Here is a 21454-nt window from a genome sequence, read left to right as displayed (position 1 = left end):
CATGTAATATATTAATCAGCCTACAAGAAGTAAGTGTTGAAAGAAGAAGGAGTCCAATTGTTAGAAAAAAACCTTACAACTCCAATTGGTCTAAACCATTTTGAGAATGGAGATGGAGAAAGCTATACAGTGGGCCATCCGTATCTGTGGAGTTTCAGTTCTGGACCCCTGTATGGAATGCAGAATATCTTACCCTATATTATTTACTGAAGGCAATGTAACCACATTCATGCTGAAGCATGCATGTTCACCACACCACCATTGAATAATACGAACTGTGGCAATCCATGAATGGTTAAATTAGCAGACGTGAAGTCTGGTGGTATGGAGAGCCCATTGTATTCCTTCACACACATACTTACTGTCCTATGATCTCTGGAAGCACTGTGTTAAGAACGATTCTGTTGAAGCTGCAGAGCTCAGAGGGAAAATAGCCATGCGGAGCAAGACCTTTAAACTGGCAACCCATGGTCCCAGCAGAAGGATGGGCACCGTGTTTCTTTAGCCTGTTTCTTTAGGCCTGGGCACTATTTTCTGAGCTGCTGTATGTGCAAAAATGGCTCACCAGCACTAATCTGAACCCCATGTGAATGCCAGCAGCAGAAGCAGCCATCTGTCTTGTTAGCTGCTACAGCCTGATATAGATCATATGGGCTAGATTTTCAGACACACAGAAATGAAACTGATGGGAAATGAATTCACTCATTTCTAGCAAAGTGAATCCATTCTACAGAACTTGTTTCCAGTTGGCTTGTGCAAAACCTTTACCATCACACCACATTGGACCTACTCAGTCTCCTTCAGTTTCAGAAGTCATGTCAGGCAGGGCCTTGTTAGTGTTTGAATGGGGGACACCCCTCCTGGGAATGCCAGGGATTTCTTTGTAGGGCTGGGAAAGCATCTTGTTGGAAACTTTGGAGAGGCTTTGCTGCCAGCCAGAGGTGACAATGCTGGGCTGGATGGAACACTGTATGACACAGTTTCCTATGTTGTTGCATTCCCAGTGAGAAGCCACTATGCAGAGCATCTGCAGAGCAGACTTGTAGAACTAGTGGCAGAAGCATTGCCATCTTGGATCTAATCTGAAATTTGAAATGATGGCTTCCTGTGATGTTTTGCTTTGCCTCACTCTCAGTCATACATCTATTAATATTATATGCACAGATATTGGTCATGCTGATCTATCTTGGGTAGTAATTAATTAAAGGCAGCTCCTAGCTATGGAGGAAGCTGGTCTCTGTCATTGCTCTTTCCTTGCCTTCTTCCAATCAGCTTATTCTGGATTCAGTTCCTTTTCTCTATCTCTGCACCAGGTGCAACCAGATCAGTTCAAGTACCCATAGTGCAAAGACACAGAAGAATTACCCTGCCTTCTTCATGATTCTCTTCTTGGTTGCCCTTCTGGCAGTCTAGAAATGTTCCCAAATCAGTGACTTGTACAGAAAAATGGGTACTGGGTTCTCCAGATGGGTGGGTAATTTTTTTTGCTCTTACAAACTTTAGATGTCAACCCTTTCTGTATATGTAGGGTAGAGCTCCAATTATTTTTTAAAACAATATGATTTAGTTTCCAGAAACTGGGGGCAACAAAATCTGGGCTGTCTAATAATTGTTGAGTAGCAACATAGCAAAACTACATCGAAACATGGTAATAATTGTTCCTTTTAAAGATTGGTAAATCATGCATAGAGAGAGACAGATACAATAATTTGGCACTGCTATTTTTTGGGTTGCTCTTCTAGAATATTAAAGAAGAAAGAATTCTAAAAATGATGGGGCATTATTTTTTGTGTGAATGCTGTAACATCAAATAAACAAAACTGGATGATAACTAGGCAAAAGCTGGGATTGTGGCCAGTTACTCTGCCACAAAGGGAATAATCAGCTCAGGAGCTGCTAGCTAAAATATATATTAAAACAGGCATATATATACTGTGTGGAGAATTATGTCAATTAGTGATGTGCTATTTGAATAAAGATCATTCTGTAGCGGGCACATCAATCTTGTTCTTATTTAAATCAATGCCACGATTCCCATTCGCATCACTTGGAAAATGTGTAGAGTGGGTTTCCCTGTGTTTACTGTCATTAATCTAGCTCTCTTGAGGCTTTTCAGTTATAACAATGGCCTGTTACAGACTGCCAAAATAAAGCTGCTTCGGGTCTCTTTGGAGGTATGCTGTTTAAATGCTGCATGCATCCTAAGAATCCGGAAGCTGCACCGAAGCTGCACTCCAGTGCTTAGGAATGGAGTGTGGCTTTGGCACAACCTCCGGACTCTTAGGACCCATGCATCATTTAAATAGCATACCTCCAAAGAGACACAAAGCAGCTTTATTTTGGCAGTCTGCAACAGGCCAAAATTACTTATTTTATGTTAACTTTTCTTCACACACCCACACACACATTTAAATGTACATTTTGTTGCCTCAAGAGTAGAAACAGGATGAATTAGCAGGAGCACATAATTAAGAGTTCCCTAGCTGTGTTAGTGTAAATAAGTATTTTGCAATGAGAACTGAGTTCAGATAAATATATTCATTTAAATGCAGTGCCACAGAACCTTAGTTAATGGTGATATTAATGTATAGAGCCCTTCCGCATATTTGTTGCCATGAAGCAGCAGGAATGAGCAGAGAGGAAACAAAACAGAAGTAACAAGGCATTTCCTTTGTTGGTGTTTGGAGCCATAGCTTTTTCCAATGGCCTCAGGTCACATCCTGACAATTCACCCATCACTGAATTCATGGTAGGTGATGGTTTCACTGCCAGGATTGTAGGGCTCTAAGAGCGCCAGTCATCAATAATAACCAATTTCCATATTTTGCCTCTGTCATCATACCCAAACTAATGCTTGCACCAAGTGACATATACTATGATCATGAGGTAGTTTTTAAAGTGGAAATAACTTCCTATGAATTGGGGGCACTGGTTATGGAACGGGTGTCTTGAATTTCAAATGTGCTTTTATATGGCATTTGACTTGGTCCATTTCTTCAGTGGTGGTCCAGACGTTCACATGAGACTGTGAGCAATTCCAGGTGAAGTTTGTGAATGTCTTGAGATGCGCATCATGCCTCAGTTCTCATTCATGGCCAACCTCATATTTAGTCAACAATCAGTGTCATCCAGTTTTTCAGATATTCACAAATGAATTGAAACCATTTGCTATGCTTAATTGTGCTGCATGGTTAATTTGTTTTTTGTTGTTGTATACCTAACAGTAAGTAGCCATTTGTCTATTATTCAGGATTATACGGACAAAGGTACAGCAACCACCCAACCAGCAAGTCCCAGCTTCTAGTCACAGCATAGGTAAGGGAAACTTTCTTTAACATATACTTTTAAAATATATATATATATATATATATATATATATATATATATATATAAATATTAATTCATTCTACAGAACTTTTAATCGCTCTTATGGACAGATAATTCTGCACAGAACACTCCAGCACACGTACTAATGCACCTTCTTTGTCATTCTCCAAGGGCTGAACATGGTAAATGAATTTTATAAATACTGCTAAAAGGTTTTGAATTTTACTGATTATTATGATAAATAGCTTTCACCATGAGACAGAAAATTGAAATCTAAACCAAAAAGAAGAAAAAAAAAATCACCCCGCTAATAGGGGTCTATAGAATGTCAGATAATTAAAGTAATAAATCAAGAAAGGGATAGTTATTCATAACATTTTCTGCATCATTAGTCAGTAAGTAGTTCTGAATGTGTTTTTTTTCTTCTATCAACCAACCCTTCCATAATTCTTTGTGCACTTGCAATTTTGAGTGAAGAGGTAGCAAAACTTTGGAAACTTTCTTCTTCTCCCCACCCTTTGCCTAATTCAGATGCATACCATCTAACTCTAATCATTGAAGAGTGATGGACTTTAATTCAATTTTTTTTTTCTTTTGGTGGAGATGTTTTTCTTCTTTTCCCCGATGGAGACATAAGAGCAAACTGTTGTTTAAAATCTGGTCAGTTTAACTCAAACTACTGATTTAATATATTCTGGCGAATGTAGTATTGCTGAACCAATGAGAGGGGTCAAAGCTTTTTAGTTTAACTGGGTTGTGAGGCAGGTTTCCATTAAGTGGCTTGGACTAGCTTTAATTGCCTCTTTTCCCCCCTTTATATAGACATAGATCATCCTCTAGAACTGAGTATATAATCCTCTAGAACTGAGTGTACTAAATTTTATTTGGGCTTTCCAAAAAATTTGCCTGTTTTCTGAGCTGCAACTGTGTTCTAAATACTAACAGTCTACTCCACATCCACACAAGATGGAGTTCTCACAATGGAGTCAGTTTAATCCCATCGATTCCATTTTGGTTAAAACCAGTTTAATGGACTAAAGAACAGTGTGGTGGTTCTCCACCTCTTAGTTTGAAATACTACCCATGCACTGGTCATGACCTGGATTGCAGCTTGTAGTCTGTGGAGAATCCCATATATAGAAAAGTTACTCAATTTCACCAGAGAAATTATAGTGGGTGATCTGTGGAAAGAAATTCATGCAATGGATTTCCCCCCATCTATTAGGAGTTTATCACATGGAGGTCCTTCTGTGTGCTAAACGTCACACTAGCGCCGCTCAAATGTCATGCAAGCACCATGGGTGTGATCCCCCATGGCGCTACGGAAGTGGAATCGCAGCTCCCGCTTCATTCCTGTCATGCACTCGTAACTGGGGAAGCCTCCTGGAACGCTTTTCTTATTAACGGGATAAACTCCTATGGTACATTCTGCAGTCCCCAGACTCACCCTAAAGTCTCCCCACAGTGCTAATTCCTACTGGATCAGGGCTGAACATGAAATCCTATGAAACAGAGCACTGGGATATGGCACTATTCTTATAAGGTTACTGGATTTAGGTGACCCTCACTCACTCACCCACCTTGATACTTCAACCCCATTAAAGATAGTCCATAATGTTGGATGGGTCTCCTTCCTGCAGTCTCTGTTACGTATGATTCCCTTCCGTCCACACAGCTTTGGATTTCACCCAGTGCACAACACTGCATTTGTAAGCTGCTCATATATTGAAACCATTTGGTTGATGGTATATACAGATCTCTCAAACACAGCAAGCTAAATGCAGAAATCACTTGGGAGGATGATGAGGGCATTACCCAGCAATAAGAGTTCTGCGCCACCACATAAAATTTCCCCTCAGTCTCCAAATTTCTGGCGTTGCAGAGAATGAGACATTGAATATCATTCACATCTTTGTTTGTCCGTTTGTTATGGATGCCTAACTTCTGTGTCCCAGGCCTTCACTGAAGTTTTAATTTCCTGCAATATTAGAAATGTGGGGACCAAAAGAACATTTCATTGGGCAGAAAGATTTTTTGATTTTGGGGGACAATATCTTTATTTACCCCCTCTCCCCAGTAGCTACATACTTGTTGGGATGTATATCAGACAACCATTCAAAAAGGTTACTACTGATAATAAAATGCACTCCCAAAGAGTAACAGAGCATAAATGTTGTGCCTAACAACAACAACAACAACAGTATTTATTTATATTCTGCTTTTTCTCAAAGGAATCAAAGCGGATTACAGCAATAAAATAACATACAATTTAAGAAATACAATTAAAACCAGTCATCTGGTTTTTGTGCATCCAGGATTCTTTGGTGGAACTAGAAAAATTTGGAGCAACAAAAAGGGCTGGCCTTCATATGTATTCAAATATTTATTAATGCATATTTCCATATTTATAAATATTAAAATCATTATTTCCTGCCCTGTATCAGAAGATGTCAGGAGAGCTTGCAAATAAAATGAATTTGAAACATACAAAACTATGTAAAATTCTTAAACATCAAGATACAATTTAATGGCCTGAAAGCATATTTAAAATTTTAATTATTAAAGCAAACAGGGACACTTTAAAACCAACTAAAATTGTATGGATTTGGGCAAAAATGGTAGACTCTAAGGACTTGATAAAAAGCTGTGTACCAAGTTGGTGCCAGAAGTAAGTCAGTATCAGTGCCTACTGTGCTGCAAAGGGGAGAACATTCTACCAGGAGGATGTCACAGCAGAGAAAGTCCATGAATTGTACCCTCTGTCAGGATGGAGGATGCTGGTGGGGGAATCCTTCTACAAGCCTTGTTCCTCAGACAGTCATACTTGTGGAGAGATGTTCATTCAAGCAACATGTTCCGAGGACATACTATTACTATTACTACTACTACATCAGTTTTCACAGTTTTCTGATGGAATTCAAAGATATAGCTGCATTAGTCTGTAGAATCAGTATGTAGAGAGATCTTGTTGCACCTTTGAGACTAACTGAAAGAAAGAAGTTGGCGGCATGAGCTTTCGTAGACTTAAGTCCCTGAAAGCTCAAGCTGCCAACTTCTTTCTTTCAGTTAGTCTCAAAGGTGCTACAAGATCTCTCTACATATAGTCTACTGATGTTACTTACTCGAATTTTGGACCATCTGTGATTCAGATTCTGTCCAAGAATTTAGGAATCAGAGTGATATTACTGAATAAGGTATCATGTTCCAAGCAGTGTTGTAATTCTGCTGTTGTGATACTTTCTGTTATTATTGGTTTCATTAATATGCCAGCCTTTTCCAAATAGTGGGACTCAAGGTGGTGTTGAAATTATTAGAACTAGTACAGATTAAAAAAGCAGCCACAAAAACATTGGATCTGTTTGTCTGTCTAAAAAAAACCCATTAAATAATCTACAGAGTTAAAAAGAATGTAACATTAATTAAAAGACAGAATATTAAAAAATAAACAAAAGAGCACACTTTTAAAAGTCCTTCACAATCAATTCCTAAAAGGCTGATGGAATTGGGAAGTTTTAGCTTGCTAGCAGAAAGAGAGTAATAATAATAATAATAATAATAATAATAATAATAATTTGTTTTATTTATATACCGCTATTCCAAAGATCACAGCGGTGAACAGCAAGTAAGCTAATCAGCAAGTAAGCTAATCTGTTTAGGAAAGGAGTGCTGAAGTCTTGGAGCAACCACAGAGTAGGCCCTCTGCTTTGTTTCTACAGGGCTTGCTGGGAAAGATAGTGGAACAGAAAGAAGAGTCTTTTCCAAAGATCTAAGAGATCAAACAGGCTCATATAGAGAGATACAGACCATATCGCAGGGGTAGGCAATCTTTTTGACCCGGGGGCCGGGTTGCTGTCCCTCAGACAACTGGAGGGCCGAAGCCAAAAAATAAAAAATTAAATAATTTTTTTTAAAAATGAAATATATAAATAAACCAGGACAAATGTAGGACAAAATTTTCAAATGGAAGACACTTTTTTTAAAAAATGGAGGACACGCGAAAAAATTTGCTGATTTTTTTAAAAAATGTTAATATAAATGCATGTTTCGGAGGCTTCTATAGACAATTGCTCCCCAAAGGCCCCGGCGGCAATCAGCGGCAGGACCGGGCTGGGGCCGGTCCCAAGGCCTCACCGGGCCGCATCCGGCCCGCGGGCCGCAGGTTGCCTACCCCTGATATAGGGGTTTGAAAGTCACCACAAGCACCTTCAGTTTCCTTTGGAAGTATAAATAAAGTAGAATGAGATGTCTATCCCATATACAGAGGCCCATCCATTGAAGGGCAAAAAATGTTTAATTATTTTAATATTAAGCATTTTAATGTTATATTTAGCCCTGTGCACATCCTACCTCACAGGCCACAATGCATTAGACTAGCCCTGCCTCCAAACAGCCTTATTACATAAGACGTTGTGCAGACCCATCATGGGGATCTAGTGTTCTCAAGTATTATTTTCCATTTAAAGTGCTAATGTATCAGAAGTTCTGTTGTCGCAGTTGTCTTTCTCATAGCACAGCAAATACCCTAGCTATTATTGTTGTTGTGTTTCTGACGTGTGGCAACCCTAATGTGACCCTATCACAGGCCTTTCTTGGCAAGGTTTGTTCAGAGGGCGTTTATCTTTGCTTTCCTCTGTCTTGCCTACAATGGGTTTCCATGGTAGATTCAGGATGCAAACCCTGACCTCCAGAGTCATAGTCCAACACTCAAACCACTATGCCATGCTGGTTCCTAGCAATAGTCCTGTTTTTTCTTCCAGACCAGTTTGATTTAGTGTCTAGAGTGTTGGTCTTTTAGTGAATGAGGCCAATTTAGGCAGAAATCCTTGACTATCCAGGAATCTGATGGTATAGGGTTATGATACTTCATCCCTTTGCCCAATTTACCTTACAGGACTTCATATATGTTTTTGTGAACTTATTGGAGGAAAGGAATGGTATATATAAACCATCCTAGTATGGCATAATATTTAAGCATATGGGGTGTAACCCACTTGCTTTTAATTCAGATACCGTATCATGTCATGTACTCATGAGGCAGAGCTTGGGAATATTACCTGCAAAAGCCAGTGTATTGGTGTTACTTTAAAAAGGCCCCATACAGACAGGCCAAAATAAAGCTGCTTGGGGTCACTTTAGAGGTATGCTGTTTAAATGATGCATGCGTCCTAAGAGCCGCACCAAAGCCATGATCTAGTCCTAAGGCCTGGAATGCAGCTTTGGAGCAGCTTCTGAACTCTTAGGACACATGCATCATTTAAAGAGCATACCTCCAAAGTGACCTGAAGCAGCTTTATTTTGGCTTGTCTGTATGGGGCCTTTGTTGCTTCTTACTAATTACTATCTGTTTGCATGTACTGAGTAACAATACTTGCTACTAACATTACTAACATACTATCAGAAAAATAATAAAAAATGAAACAGAAAAATATGCCCTTGGTGTCTTCTCATTACCCCAAGCAAAAATTCAAACTAATAAATGTTACTCACTACATAAAAGAACCTAATGAAACCAGTAGTAGTAGTGTATTTTTCAAAGTAATATCTTTGCTCTCTCACTACCTAACAAAGTAACATGTTGCATTTAATGTTGTTATTTGTACCATATTACTTCCATGCTCTGTCATAGATTGCACTCATGCAAGCTGCTTCCTTTCGTTGCATTGGGACAGTAAGATTATTATATCAGTAAGGGATAACATGGAACATTTTGAACATTAGGAAAAGTACTATCTTGTATTGACTGGAAAATCACCTGGGAGCTGGACTTTCCCTGATGGAAAAAGGACTCATCATTTCTTCCTCTAAATTTCTTGGACTTCAGTACCCACAATCTTTATGGCTATAGATCAAAGATGCTTCTGGGAAATGAAGTTCAAAATACCTGGAGTACCAAACATTAAGAACCACTGATATAAATAGAGTTAGTTAATAGAATTAAATTTGGAAAGGACTCATAAACCTTAAAAATTATGTGGAAATGGGTATTTCAGCAGATTTGCTCATTATCTGGTTCCAGAATATGCAGCAACTTGTGAAATTCCCTCTTCTACACAATCATTAAAGATACAAGAGCTATTTTTAATTTTCACTTTGGCAACTTTAAACATAAATGATGCATATAATGAAAGTTTTTTATTTTTTGGTAATAGTTGCAAAGGTACATGTTGCTAACAGTGCTATGCAAAACCAATCTTCCTTGTCACGACGGTTAAAGCTAATAATGTAAGGCCAGATTCTAAGACATACCTGAAAATTACATTGAACTGCTCAATAATGCTTCTAGGTTGCATCTCCCTCCCTCTTCCCAACAGCTTTAGTAAAGATGTTTTGTAGGTATTTCTATTTAATTACAAATATCCAAGATGGCCATGGGGGCAGAAATAACAATGAAACTGTCATATTTTTATGTGCCTGAGCACTGACACATTTGTTTCTCATCACAGCGTCTACAGGGTCGGTGACACAGGTTTCCTCAGTAAGCACAGACTCAGCCGGCTCCTCCTACTCCATCAGTGGGATTTTGGGAATTACGTCCCCCAGCGCTGAAAGCAACAAACGCAAAAGAGATGAAGGTAAAAAACAAACAATTTCTCTTCGTTTGCATTATTACCATCACAAAAGAATTGCATGCTCAGTTTCTATGGCTCTTATCTAATAGCAACATTCCACTACCAAGCTAACTCCAATTTAGAGATGTTGTTGTTGTTGTTGTTGTTTTAAATGTATGGTCTAATATCATGATTAATTGCAAAATGTCTATACAAAATAACCCACCTGGAAGTTATGGACTTCTCCGTGGACAAAACAGTGAGGATTTAAATGGGCCATAGTTTTAAATTTGCCGCCTTAGACATATCTATTTTGAGAGCCACAATGTAATCTTTTGTCCAATGACATGACCAAATTGTAATTAAGGTGGGAGGAGAATGGATGAGACGGACATAATCATCATAACTCAAAAGATGGGGACTTGGGACTTTCCAAAGGACACCAATTACTGTATGAATTGACAACATGGTAGAACACCTGTTGCATGATTGTGTTAATATGAGAATTGGGCAATGAATCTGATCTTCCTGCATAAACAGTCCAAATGAGCTCTCTTTTTAAAAAAACAAAACCATTTTTAATTTTCACTTTTTATATTGTGGTTACTGAATATTGTAAACCTGTATATTTGCTATGGAGAGCATTGTAGTGTGTAGTGGTATCACAGTTTAAGTCTTTTGTTTAAATAGATTTGCTTTTTTGGCTGAACCAGCTTTTTGGACCGTTCAGCACAAATTCATTAGCATTGGCATTGCTCAGCACATTCTGGTCCAAGCCATTCTTTGACAACTTTTCAGAACGGGGCCAGCTGCAGTTGAATTCTCATTATTTCCCAGGTTAGAATAGGATGTAGAGGGTTCAGTTTGTAAATGCATTAACTAGTAGATGAATCAACCAAAACTTTTGTTGATTAATCTGTGTGGAACAATTTTAAATAGCGAGAAGAAATTTTAATTAGTGAGGTTAGGAATCAAAGGCATATTAATTAATCTTTAATCTATTTTGGTTGACATGCTAAAACAACAGGGAGTTAAAAAAGGGAAATATTAAAGCTTACCTTTCTTGAGACAAGGAATGGTAGATCTCACGACTGAGGTGGCTGTGATGATGCCAGCTCTCTAAGAACAGAGTCTGGGCACACACCAAATGTCTCCACTCTATAGTTTTTTGTGGGCTTTTCAGGCTATGTCGCCATGTTCTAGAAGAGTTTATTCTTGATGTTTCGCCAGCATCTGTGGTTGGCATCTCCACTCTCTTTTTACCACAATCACAATCTAGTTTTGCCCCTTAGCCACCAGTTGAGCAAGTTGCTTTGGGCTTCAGGTACACAGCCCCAGATCAGATAAGACAGACGGACAAGTGCTTTCTTTCTCCATCTTTCCTTCTCTCCATCCAAAACCCATTTAATAAATGTACCAAATGGTCTAAAGATATATTAATATGGGAGATCCAATTAACCTTGAAGATGTAAATTTGAAATCCGTCACGCCCAATAATGTAAATAAAGAAAGTTGATTAAAAGTAGAGATTATAAAAGGGTGTCAGAAGGAAAGTACAGAAAGAAAGAACAGGCACAACAAAATAAAATAAAAAAAGCACAAGAAGGAAAGTCCAAAAATCACTTAATAGAAGTTGACTTAAAACTTACATTGCACAAGCTGGAGGAGCAGCCAGATATATATCTATTCTTGACAGTAAATAGAAGGAGGTGGGCAAGATACTCCTCCTAATAGGTCTCCTGCCTCATTTCTGGACTTTTGTCATTACATAAAGGAAAGGCATGGTTCACATATACAAATAGATTCATATGTTATCATTGGATGTTATCAGACAAGGGAAATTGGAAGTATAATCCAATGGCAATCTGAATGCAATCATGGGGTTTAATGTTATTGAGTGATAGACTACCACCGTAATTTTGGGCAATGGGAAGTCAGTCCGAACACAATCATGGGGTTTCACGTTATTGTGTGAAAGGTGATCACATGCAATTTTGGGCAATGGCAAGCTATTTTCAGGCAATGGGAAGTCAGTTCAAATGCAATTTGAATTCAGTGCAATAGTGAATTCACGTGAATACGTTCTGGCCCCACTTTCTTTCCATTCGAAATTAAGAGAAATTCCTCCCGTGTGATAAACTCCAGAATGGTAGTTCAGGGGATTGGCAAAGTGTAGCCTTGGGACCCCAAGCCTCATTTTGCAGAACCTCATTTCTTTTTTTTTTTTAAATGAGCTTTGTTGCTGCTGTGGGATGCAATTTGCCTCCCTAGAAATATTCTCCCTTCTGCTATGCTTCCCCTAAAATTCTTCTCTGGTACCACCCCTGACTGTCATGAATCTACATGACAGTAGTAGCTGGAATTTTTTTTTTGCTGCAGGGTATTCTGGAGCTTGCATGAACTGCAAAAAACCAAAAAGCAACACCCTCAAATAACTCCAGAAGCACCCGGAAGTCCACTTTTGGGTTGAATTTTTTTAAAAAAATATTAAACAGCTCAGGGTGTTGTGCGGCCTATTTAAATGTGAATTTCCATTCTTGGAAGGTTCTAGGAGAAGCAATGCATTTCTTTTTGCCAGAAAAGATACTGTCTGGGGAGTCTGGAGTGTGTCAAAAGCACAAAAACAGCTTTTGCCATCCCTGCCATGGAGTATCTCATGCTGATCAAGAGGGACTGAGGACAACTCCGAAAGGGCATTTTGCCAGGTATTAGACTATTCGCTTGAGCAGGCTTTGATTGACAATTGCCACCTCTTCAGGTAATGGGTAGAGATTCATGGAGGCAAGAGATACCCAAGGAAGAGGGCAATCAGTGTCAATGTTTTCCTAGCGAAGATGAGAAGTGAGCGAGAAAGAGCTAACTAATCCTTTCTTGGCTGATTGCTTTGCATACCTAGGGGACATCTGGATAGGATATGACTGGGTCTATTGCACCAGATGGAGGCTGTTTCCAGCTACTCTTAGGAAAGTTGAAATTGTAGCCTCGGCAAATTAGAGGTTGGCATGAGAGTAGTTTTCATTTAAAATTATTTATACTTCAATATTTCAAAAAGCATTTAAAGTGAGATTTTAGTACTGTGCAATGTTAAATCAAATCAGTCAGATGAAAATTTAAGAGGCAATTGACTAATCAGTTTGAATCCTTTTATTCTAGCATGATAGCCTCTACCATGATGCATAATTCTCCTAAAAAGTCAAATCTATTTTTACTACATAAAAATATGACTGAAAAGGTTAAAATGAATACTTTTATTATAGTAGAACGGGTGAACAAAGGGTTTGAAGATAGGGGATTCAGCTGTCAAAACTAGTCACTTTGGGGATGCATTATTTCCCCATAGCTATGAAATCACTGGGGCACATCTGTGGAACTGGCTTCTCCACTAGGAGGATTGGAGAGCCCAATTGCCATGTGAGCAAACCTATCACTCAAACTTTATTTTAATGTATTTTGGACTATTTTTGGTCCCACAACCGGTATGGCCAGTGACAGTTCTGTGCTGCCGACTGTGAGTGTTGGAATATGCGTGTATGCATTTCAGTTTCTGTAGTGAAAATACTGGTGCAGTTCGCAGGTACATAGTCGTCAGTTCATGATGGCATGAAGTGGTTGTTTGTGTGAATGAGATTTAACACCATGAGAAGAATGCTAGTATCACTGCTCCCCCAGGATTTTAAGTGGCAATTCATCCCCAATTCAACTAGGAAGTACTGAGCCATCTTATTGTGTATGTGAACTCATCCTTAGGTGGCTCCAACTTTGAGTTGAAAATAATTTTGATTACAATAGTTTGTGACTACCTTTGATTTGGATCAGGATTGATTCAATGGATATGCCAATATAGTACTAATTCTTGGCATTTATGCAGCACTTTTGGGGTGTTCAAAGCACTTCATGTATATCATCATAGTAATTCTTACAACCACCCTCTAAGGTAGGTCAGTATTGTTATACTGCAGATGGTAGACTGACCTGTAGCCAAATAGCACTGAAGCAAGGTTTCAGTTAGGAATTTCTTGGCTTACTGCTCACAGTGCCATCATGCACCAGTCCCAATAATAATAATAATAATAATAATAATAATAATAATAATAATAACATTAATTCATTAGTCACACAGTCCATGAAATATTCCATTCAGTTTGTTTGAATCAGCCATAACTGAAACATAATAGCTAAACATATACAGGTTGAGTCTCCCTTATCCAGAATTATGAAATCCAAAATACTCCAAATATTCATGGGGGCTGAGATAGGGACACCTTTGGTTTCTGATGGCTTAATGTACACAAACTTATTAAAATATCATATAAAATTACCTTCAGGCCATGTGTATAGGATGTATATGAAACATAAATGAATTTTGTATTTAGACTTGGGTTCCGTCTCCAAGATATCTCATTATGTACATGTATGCAAAGTCTGGTATTTCAAATTGCTTCCCTCAATCTGAAATACAAAACACTTCTGATCCCAAGCATTTCAAGTAAGGGAAGCTCAACCTGTAATAGAAAAAACAACACTTTATCAAACAGTGAACACCTGTAATAGTGTCTGTAAGAAAAAGAATCTTATATTAAATCTGACCAAATAGGGAGGAGAGGATAACCCAGAAGGTTATACCATAGTTACAAAAGAAATTTTACTAAATCCACTAATGTCTCACATTTCTTCTTTCTTTGTTATGTGATGGTTATTCATGTGGATTTTACTTCCACCACAAAGAAACAATTTGGAAAATATATTTTGGGTTCTATTGAATTTATGGTAGTTCATGACTCCAGCCAGTGGCAGCTGATACCCACTGGAAATGGTGCATGTTCATCATATGCGGAGTCAAGCATTCATAGGAGGCACATAAATGCAAAGCAGAAATAGATTCCACACAGCCACCCAAAAACATTCCTTTGGAGCAAATTCCCCTGTCCCACTGCATGAAGAATCAAATTAAGATCATGCACACAGTACAGTGGCTGAGATTCACATGGCCACATACAACTGGTACTGGTACTACAAATGATGATCAATGCAGTCCATTATAAAAGAAGACAGTGGGAAAATAGACACGCAAGTGAGCCTTAAGAGATGGATTGATGATTACAACAATTAATACTAATTATATTTTCAGAGCCACACTGAAAAGCAATCTTTTCAGTTAAGTAGTATGTTCTAAGAGCATCCCCACTCCTCTGCATGTCTCAGTGTGTATGTGCCTTCAAGTCACCTGTTGATTTACAGTGACTCCATAAATTTCATAGGGTTTTCTTAGGCAAGGAATCCTCAGATGTGCTTTGCCAGTTCTTTGAAATATAGCCTACGCCCCCTGGTTTTAATTGGCAGTCCCCCATCCAACTGCTAATTAGGGCTGACCCTCTTTAGCTTCCAAGATCTGATGAGATCTTCTGCCTTTAGTTATTTAGATGATTTGCATATCTACTCAGCAGCAGTAGCATCACTAGGGTTGGCATCGCTTAGTGTGGTAACTTATGCTGTTACCCCCCACTGACCTCCTCCCATCCCACACAATACAGAATCCTTAGTAATGTTTTTTGAACTAATGTTACTCATAAGTCATAATTCACTGAAAGTAATGGTAATGGTGGTGACATAAACGTCTAGCAAAATTAAAATTATCATGTTAAATCACAATATCATATGCACAGCCTAAATGTATGTACATAGTTTCAGGTGGTTAAAATGAAAATTTAGTAAGGTGTGATGAGTACAAAAATCCAGTTTATTCAGAAAGGGGTAGATCAGTCGGGAGCATGCACAAGCTATAAGTTATTAGAATATCAACACTTAACAGCTACACAAGGAAATATAGAAAAAAGGAAAGAAAGAGAGAAAGAAAAAAATTTCATTACCAACTGAAGCAACTAAAGAATGTTTTTAAGAAATAAATTACAATTTTGTTTATTCATTGCACTTGTAGACTGTCCAGTTACTGGGGTGCTATGGGTGGCATACAATCGTTTAAAATATAAATTGGGGAAATTGAAATACTGAATAAAAACAGCATATTATAAAACCAAGATAAAACTGGCAGCAAAGAGTAAAATAGAGCACAGTAGATGAAGTCAAAAATAAGACCACTCAATCAGCAAAACATTAAAACAACAACAACTCAGGATCATATTTGGGAGGAAGAGAAAACCGACTTTCCAATGGTACTGCCTTGCTGTCTGTCAGTGAAAACTACTACAAAGGGAAAGATATGTTTATTGGTCCAACAACTCTCATCCCCAAATCATGCAGTTATACAATATCTTTATAGTAGTTGTTAATTGCAGAGATCTCCAAGATCCATGATAATCAAACATGCTGCTCAAATTTAGCAAATTCAGGGCTGTGGCTTCCTTGATTGAATCAATGTAAAGTGGCCGTATTCATTTCGTACTACCTTTCACATTATCATATTTTGTAATGAGACATGCAGTGTCATGGCATTCTTTTATCAGTACCAACCAGAATCCTGAAGAGTGTGCAAATTTTCAGGCTCTCCAAACCACTTTAACAGGCTTGATGGTACCAGGAGCAGGAGAATTGGGGAAGAGATAAAGAATGACAATAATAAAACAACCCTGGTCAGATGTGGATATGGAATCTTCTGTTTAGACAGTCTAAAACTAGAGGTTACAACTGAGAATGCAGGAGGAGGAGGAGGAAGAGGAAGAGGGGAGCAATACAACTTCAGCAAGAGCCATGAAGCACCCCACATTTTAACAAGTAACAGCTGGGCAGGGAATCTTTTTTGTGAGAGAAAACTAAGTTAGGAGGTCTGGGTGTCTCAGAGTGGGGAGGAACAGGTGAAGGGGAAGCCATTTTTTGCATGCAACATCCAGCCATTTCTAATAACAGTGTGCATTGTATCTTGTAACTTAGGCCTGGTACAGACCGCCCAAAAACGTCAGTCTGCAGGTGCCCATTTTAACTCCAGAGGGACGCTGCAGCCACTAGACCACACAACGTCTCTCTGGAGTTAAAAGAACCCAGGTTCTTTTACCGGCGCCTGAGTTACATCGCGAGTGCATCAAAGGTGCACTTGTGATGTAATGGATGCACTGTGATGTGTGGATGCTATGTGTCCATTACGTGAAAATGGCAGCAGCCGTGCGGACAGGACACTGCCATCAGGCTGCTGCCATTACATGCTCGGGTTCCAGACCGTGCAGTTGCTGTATGATCCGGAACCCTAGTATTGCTGCCACCACGCCCCTTTCAGCCCGTCTGTCTTGGGCCTTAGTTCAATATAGCTCTCTCCATAAAGGATACTGTTTCACTTCTTTTAAGAGCTTTGAATTAGTACAACATAACAGCTAAACAGCTACATTCCCCATTGCCGTAACATCATGACAGACAGGGGACACTGCACCAGTAGAGCTGTTGTCTGCTCCAGAAAAACCCATGAAGGCTGCATCCACACTGCAGAAATAATCTAGGTTGACATAGCTTTAACTACCATGACTCAGTGCTATGGGATTCTGGGAATTGTAGTTTTTTGAGACATTTAGCTTTCTCTGTCAGAGAGCTCTGGTGCCACAACAAACGTCAAAACCCAGGATTCCATAGCATTGAGCCAGGGCGATGATGATGATGATGATGATGATGATGATGATGATGATGATATAAGAATAGTAAAATTTTTATTTATATCTTCCCGCCTCTCCCAGGTGGATCGAAGCGGGATTACCACATAATAGATATTCAAAACAATAATAAAATACAATAAAAATTTAACAATAATCCATTAAAACAGATTCTATCAAAAAGCAATGGTGGAATAGAAATACAGAGATATAGATCATAATCAAGAGAGAGGATAATATTTCTCATACAAGGTCAGGTGGGTAAACTCGCCAGAAGAGATCTGGTGTTAATCTGGATTATTTCTGCAGTGTGGATGAAGCCTGAAACCACTTTCCAAGGGAATAGGTATTCTGTCCAATTGAAATGCAATCACTTGCTTATCACTGAAAAACATACGGTGGACTAGAAAAAACGACAGTCAACAGAACTCCACTTAAGTGTTGCCCTGTTGGAGGGAAGTCCTGCTTTCTTTTTGTTGTTGCCAATTTTGTTGCTTTCAGCCCTTCCAAAAACTTGCTCCAGAGGACATCCAAGAACACTGTGGGAAGGAGTACTGAAGGTTGCAGAAAGAAAGAGGAATAGAAGGAATCTCTCCTGTTTGCAAAAGGGCAAATTGAATCTCAACCCATTTTAAGAAACTAACTATTAAGAGGAAGACACCAGCCTACTCCCACCAAGAAGTTTACAATATCTGCACATATACATGCATATATGAAAATCAGAGGAAGGAATATCAACAAATATGCAGATGACACCGTACTACTAGCAGGCAATATCAAAGATGTGAACAATTACTGATCAAAGTCAAGGAAAAAAGTGGCAAGACAGGTTTACAGTTGAATATTAAGAAAATGAAAATAATAACCACAGATGGTTTACAAGTAGATGATGAAGACATTGAAATAGTTCAAGATTTCCCATACCTTGGCTCAGTCATTAATCAGAATGGAGACAGCAGTCAAGAAATCAGAAGAAGACTAGGACAAGGAAGGGCAACTAGGAAGGAACCAGGCAAGATCCTGAAATGTCAAGATATATAATTGGATATTAAAATTAGGATTATCCATGTCATTGTATTTCCAGTTTCTATGTTTGGTTATGAAATCTGGCCAGTGAAGAAAGCTGAAGGGAAAAAAATTAACTCATTTGATATATGATGCTGAAGAAGACTTCAACAGATACTGCGGACTACTAAAAAGGCAAATAAATGGGTCTTAGAGCAACTCAAGCCTGAATTCTCCCCACAGATGGGTTGACTCAATCAAGGAAGCCATGACTCTAAATTTGCAAGACTTGAGCAAATGATGATAGGATGACTTGGAGTCCTCTCATTCATAGGGTTGCCATAAGTTGAACTCAACTTGATAGCAGTTAACAGTAATAAATATATTTTACAGGAACACACACACACACACACACACACACACACACTCACAGACACACACACGCGTGCAAAGCAGGGCTGTATGGGGAAGAGCATAATGATGAAAACTTTGACATTAGATTTTAAAAACATTTTAGAGTCTTCTAAAAATATGACCAAAAATATAAGTATAATTAGCTAAGAATTTGGCTGATTGTATTTTGGATGAGCAGCATTGCTTATGGGTCTTTTCTTAGCAGACTACTGAAATGCATTCCAGACAAACTGAATGTAGTAAATATTTTCAATGGGAGCAGGGCAGTCCTATGGTCCAAATAATGGAATGCTTTGGTGTCAGAAACTCCAATCTAGTCAAGGTCCTCCTGGCACCTTTCTGGTATTAACTGGAGGTCCCCCAAGTGTTAACTAGGTCTGACTCTGCTGAGCAGCCACATTCAGCATTGGAAAGATTAGACTCCCCTCTTTAAAATAAAAACTTTGGCTGGGATCTCACAGAAGGAAAATTGCTCCTTCATGTGCTTTTTGGGACGCACTCCTTAAAATCATAGGATTGCACTCTTGAGTATGCATATCTCTAAATTATGAATTATCCTGTTAGGTTTCCCCACACCTTTTTCTAAAAGAAGAAATGTGGTGAAAAGATCTCAGTGAAAAACAACTCTAGCTGCCTGTTGGAGGCAACCAATTTGCCTTATAGAAGACACTAAAATGAATTTTCCACTTTCCAGAACATCAGAGTTGTCTTACGTCAACTGTATTCTTTTGGTGAAAAATGTACGGCCATTTAATTGTAGACAGCAGTATAAAGCAGAATATGCACAAGGGGGCAGAGTTAAAAATTTTTGACTTTGCAAAAGTGTAGCCATCGGACTTCATTATTCTTTTTAAATAGCTGATGCATCCAGTTAAACAGGGGAGAGAGAAACGTAAAAGCAATAATTGTGCCACTCTTGCAGGTGGTATATGAGTAGGGCTAGCAGTACCAAATGGGCTCCTTCCTGAAAACGCATAGCTGTATTCATGACACACTATGATTCATTACCTTTTCCTGCTCACCTCACCCTTGACATTTTTTAGCAGATGTCACCAGTCTTTAACTCAGTGGGTTGCATGCCTGGTAGCAACAGGGGCAAACTATATCAGACAATCTTTATTGGTTTATGTAGTTGAAGGTGTCATTTCTCCCCCCTGTTGTAATATGGACTCATAGCAGATGTGTCTTAGTGGGGGATCGGTTGTTTTCATTTATAGCTAAAGGACACACTACTGGAGACTGACAAAAGAAGCAGAAAACGGGCAGCAACTAGACAGCAGAAGCTTTCTATATCGAGATTAATTCTTCAACCCTTCCTTTGGAAAAAAAAGGGGGGGGGGGAGAATGCTTCTGTGCCGTTGGCAGTGTCATATTAGAAGATACTAAGCATTTTAAACATTGATTTCCCACTTTTCCTACAGTTTACAACATGCATGTTCTAAAAATAAGAGACAGAAATGCAATGAGATTTCATTTTTATAGTTTTTAAGTGAATCTTGTTGGTTTTAGAGAAAGTCATAGGTTGGTCCGTGAATACAAAAAAAAATTGTTAAAAGTAATCATAGCTCCTCTTTTTAATTAAAGAAAAAGAGCAAGGGAGGAAGTGCTTTCTAGCATTAAGATTAACTGTAATGAAGTAGAGATTAACTAAACATTGACCTGTTACAGAGAGCCAAAATAAAGCTGCTTCGGGTCTCTTTGGAGGTATGCTATTTAAATGATGCATGCATCCTAAGAATTCGGAAGCTGCACCAAAGCTACACTCCAGTGCTTAGGAATGGAGTGTGGCTTTGACGCGACCTCCGGACTCTTAGGACCCATGCATCATTTAAATAGCATACCTCCAAAGAGACCCGAAACAGCTTTATTTTGGCAGCCTGTAACAGGCCATTATCTGTAACTAAGAAGTTTTTTTAAAAAATTACCTTCCTAGTGCTGCATTTGGTATATTAGGCTATCTCCATATATGTAAGATTTCTAGTTCCCTTTTTCATAGCGTGCTTTGTGGTGTGTGCCTGTATATGTGCTCTTGGGATTGTTATATGATAATAGTAGATATATGTTTAGATTTGGTGCTAGTAACAATTCTGTATAATGTAGAGCTTCCTTAGCTGTGCCAGCAGAGTTTTGAGCTAGATTCCTCACGTTTTCTTGCAAATTGTTTTCTTTCATTTTCTTAGGATCAGAGCTGCTGGGCATGATTTCTCTCCCATTGGCATTATTTGCACTTCTTATAAAGCTACAGCTTTTGCCCAGTTGTGTGTTTTTCTAATCTGTGCCTTTTATAGGATTGCAGACTTCCAGATCATACTGCTATAGCTGTCATGTTGTGCAAGGATTTGTGAGTACTCCAGATAATGTGCATGGCATAGATGTGTGTTGGTGCCATATTTGTGAAGGTGACCAGAAAAACTGATCATGAAACTCAAAACACGTTACTATAATTCAGACCAAGTGCAGGGACCCGTGTTCAGATCAGAACAGATCAATATTGTATGGCTTGAATACTGGACTTAGGTCAAAGGTGTATTGGGTTTAAATTTCCAGTTGCCAAAATGTTTTGTGAGTTGC

At 38.7% G+C, this 21454-nt stretch overlaps 1 protein-coding gene across 1 annotated transcript in view; it reads left to right on the top strand.

Annotated features, from left to right (window-relative positions):
• The window catches only part of PAX5 (paired box 5), a 271976-nt gene that overhangs the window by 23680 nt on the left and 226842 nt on the right, over window positions 1-21454 (top strand). The window contains exons 4-5 of the mRNA XM_089488734.1: window positions 3251-3315; window positions 9771-9899. Of these exons, the coding sequence (XP_089344860.1) occupies window positions 3251-3315; window positions 9771-9899 (194 nt within the window). The remainder of the gene's footprint in view (window positions 1-3250; window positions 3316-9770; window positions 9900-21454) is intronic.

This window comes from Sceloporus occidentalis, unplaced genomic scaffold (assembly GCF_023333645.1).
Source record: "Sceloporus occidentalis isolate IW3139 unplaced genomic scaffold, rSceOcc1.0.p SCAF_1, whole genome shotgun sequence".
NCBI lineage: Eukaryota > Metazoa > Chordata > Lepidosauria > Squamata > Phrynosomatidae > Sceloporus > Sceloporus occidentalis.
Note: the sequence above shows the minus strand (reverse complement) of the source record. Positions and strands in the feature narration are given on the sequence as shown.